A 2632-nucleotide genomic window follows, 5' to 3' on the forward strand; every position below is an offset into this window, starting at 1 on the left:
ATTCACTCAAAAAATAAATTAAATAAATAAATAAACAGTTAAACGTTTGACTAGAAAAAAAAGAGACCCCCCTTTGAATAGTATTTAGAAAATAAAATAATCAATATATTATGTAACAAAAATAAAAGTGATTTCATGTTGTAACTACCTATCAATAGAAACAACAATAATACTACTACTAATAATAATAATATTACTCAATATTACGTAATATACTTTTCATGTATTGATTTCTTTTTTTCTTTTTTTTGTTTTCTTCGTTCTTTTCTTTTTTTGTTTTCTTTTTTGTTCAATGTTCAATAGGTGTATTTAGATTATGTTGTAAACATGAATGTTTTTCATCCATTTGTTTTAACTCATTTAATGGTATACATTTCTTTTCAGTTTGTATTATCCTTGTTGTTTTTGATGTTAATGATAATTGTATATTATTATTTTTATATAATAAATAACAAAATTCAAATAATTCAACAAAGAATGCAGCAGTTAACCCAATTGTTAATGAACATAAACCACCAATACGACTTATTAATACATATAAATTTAATATTAATTTTTCAGTTTTTTCAATGGTACTATGGGATTTACGTTTTAATATCACATATGCAAAATCTTCACTATCTAAATCTAAATATTCTGGTGGCCAATTAGGTAATAAGGTAAAGATATCAGAATATGTATTATTATGATTATTATTATTATTATATTTTAATAATTCACTTTTACGTGGTAAATTCGTTAAATTATTATAATTTAAATAAAATTCCCATAATTTAAATGAATTTGTATATGTAATATTATTAGATGGATATTGATTATGATAATGAATTAATGATTGTGTTGCATAATTTTGTACACGTAACCAATATAATTGCCATGGATACGCACGCCATTTAGTCACGGATGTAGTACTTTCATAATCATAAAATTCACAACGTGGAAAACACATATGACCATCATATTTTTGTTTAATTGAATTATTTAAATATTTATTAAGACACAAAATTTTTTTAATAAATTCAGTTTGATTTAAATATGGCCATAATTGACCACAATATGGTAATGTTTTACTGGGTAATATTAAACGTGGATGCATTACATATATACAATGACAATGATTCATTATTTCAATTTGTTGATGTACTAATAAACATTGTGTATGAGTATAATTATATTTAATATTTAAATCGAAATATTGATGTGATTCATTTGGTTTAATACATGGTCGTTTAGGTGTATTTAATTTTTTCCATCTTATTGGTTCATAATTAATTTCATTTAATTTACCAGGTTCTACATGAATACCATTTTTTTCTAAATCAGGCATTGTACCAGTTTCATGTATAACAACACGTAAACCACGTGCTTGTTCAAAGACATCAGGTAAAAATGCTTGTTGTATATTAATATCTTTATCTCTTGGACCCATACCAACAATAAGACTTAAAAATGTTGTTTCATTTGCTGCATTAATATTAATTGGTTCAAATGTATAACAATTAAGATATTGATGATGGGATAAACGTTTAATATGATAACCATTTAATAATGTACAATTATCTTCAAATACTGACATATGAGAATAGATTCTCATACAATTTAAGAATATAGTTAAATTATGTCCTAAATTTAATGATTCTTTATCATTTAAATTTTGATAATATACACTTAAACTATCATAACTCCATATTGTACTAGCTGATTGTATATCATTTTTATATAATGCATTTAATATTAATTTTCTCATATATAAATTATATTTAGATGGTGATAAAATTTTCGATTCATTCCATAATTTATATGCTTCATATGAAAATGGTGGTTGATGACATACGGTTAATGATGGAAATGGTGATGGATTATCCATAATTAATTGTGTATGTACACTAACATCATAATTTAAAAAATCTTTAATTAATAATGCTGTTGAACTTAATAATAAAAATGTCATACTTAATACAAATGTTAACCACATAATACGTAATACTTTTGGTCCACGACGTATTTTAGACATACCACGTACACTTGTACAACTACAAAATAAATCAAATGCATATTTTGGTGAACAATATCCACAATGATGATGATGATGATGATGATCCTGATCTTGATCTTGATCCTGATCACGATGATGATGATGACAAATTTTTAAATTCGAACATTTATTTGATTGTTTACATTTTACAGATTTTTCTACATTTTTATTCTTATGCATCTTATATTAGTTTATGAGTACTTTTGAAGGGGAAAAAAACAACATCAATTATTAAGTGATATATGTAAATGATTAGTTTTCATTAAATTGAAAAAATAAAATCTTAAATTTATTTTATTAATCAACCAATCAGAAAATAGGAAATATTTAACCAATAATATATTATTTACATTAGAATGATATTTTAATAATGAAAATCAAATAGAAGTCAAAATTTCACAAATTGAAATCATGAGTCAATTGAAGCTAGACCATCATGGAAAACTTGGAAGCACTGGACGGCCGTTTCGTTCTAGTATGGAATTCCTCATCAGTGCGCATCCACGATCTCGCACCCCCGCGCGAGATTCGAACCCAGGACCTATCAGTCACGCGCTAGGCGCTTAACTAACTAGACCACTAAGCCAAGTTGTCGAA

The 2632-nt window shown here is 25.2% G+C and overlaps 1 protein-coding gene across 1 annotated transcript; it reads right to left on the minus strand.

The window, feature by feature from the left end:
• Positions 1–289: 289 nt before the first annotated feature.
• Positions 290–2299, minus strand: MS3_00002567 (uncharacterized protein; the record flags this gene model as incomplete). Its single annotated transcript, XM_012945022.3, has 1 exon — positions 290–2299. The coding sequence occupies exon 1, from the start codon at positions 2213–2215 to the stop codon at positions 290–292; it is 1926 nt and encodes a 641-aa protein (XP_012800476.3). The 5' UTR covers positions 2216–2299.
• Between the last annotated feature and the right edge of the window lie 333 nt (positions 2300–2632).

This window comes from Schistosoma haematobium, chromosome 1 (genome assembly GCF_000699445.3).
Source record: "Schistosoma haematobium chromosome 1, whole genome shotgun sequence".
NCBI lineage: Eukaryota > Metazoa > Platyhelminthes > Trematoda > Strigeidida > Schistosomatidae > Schistosoma > Schistosoma haematobium.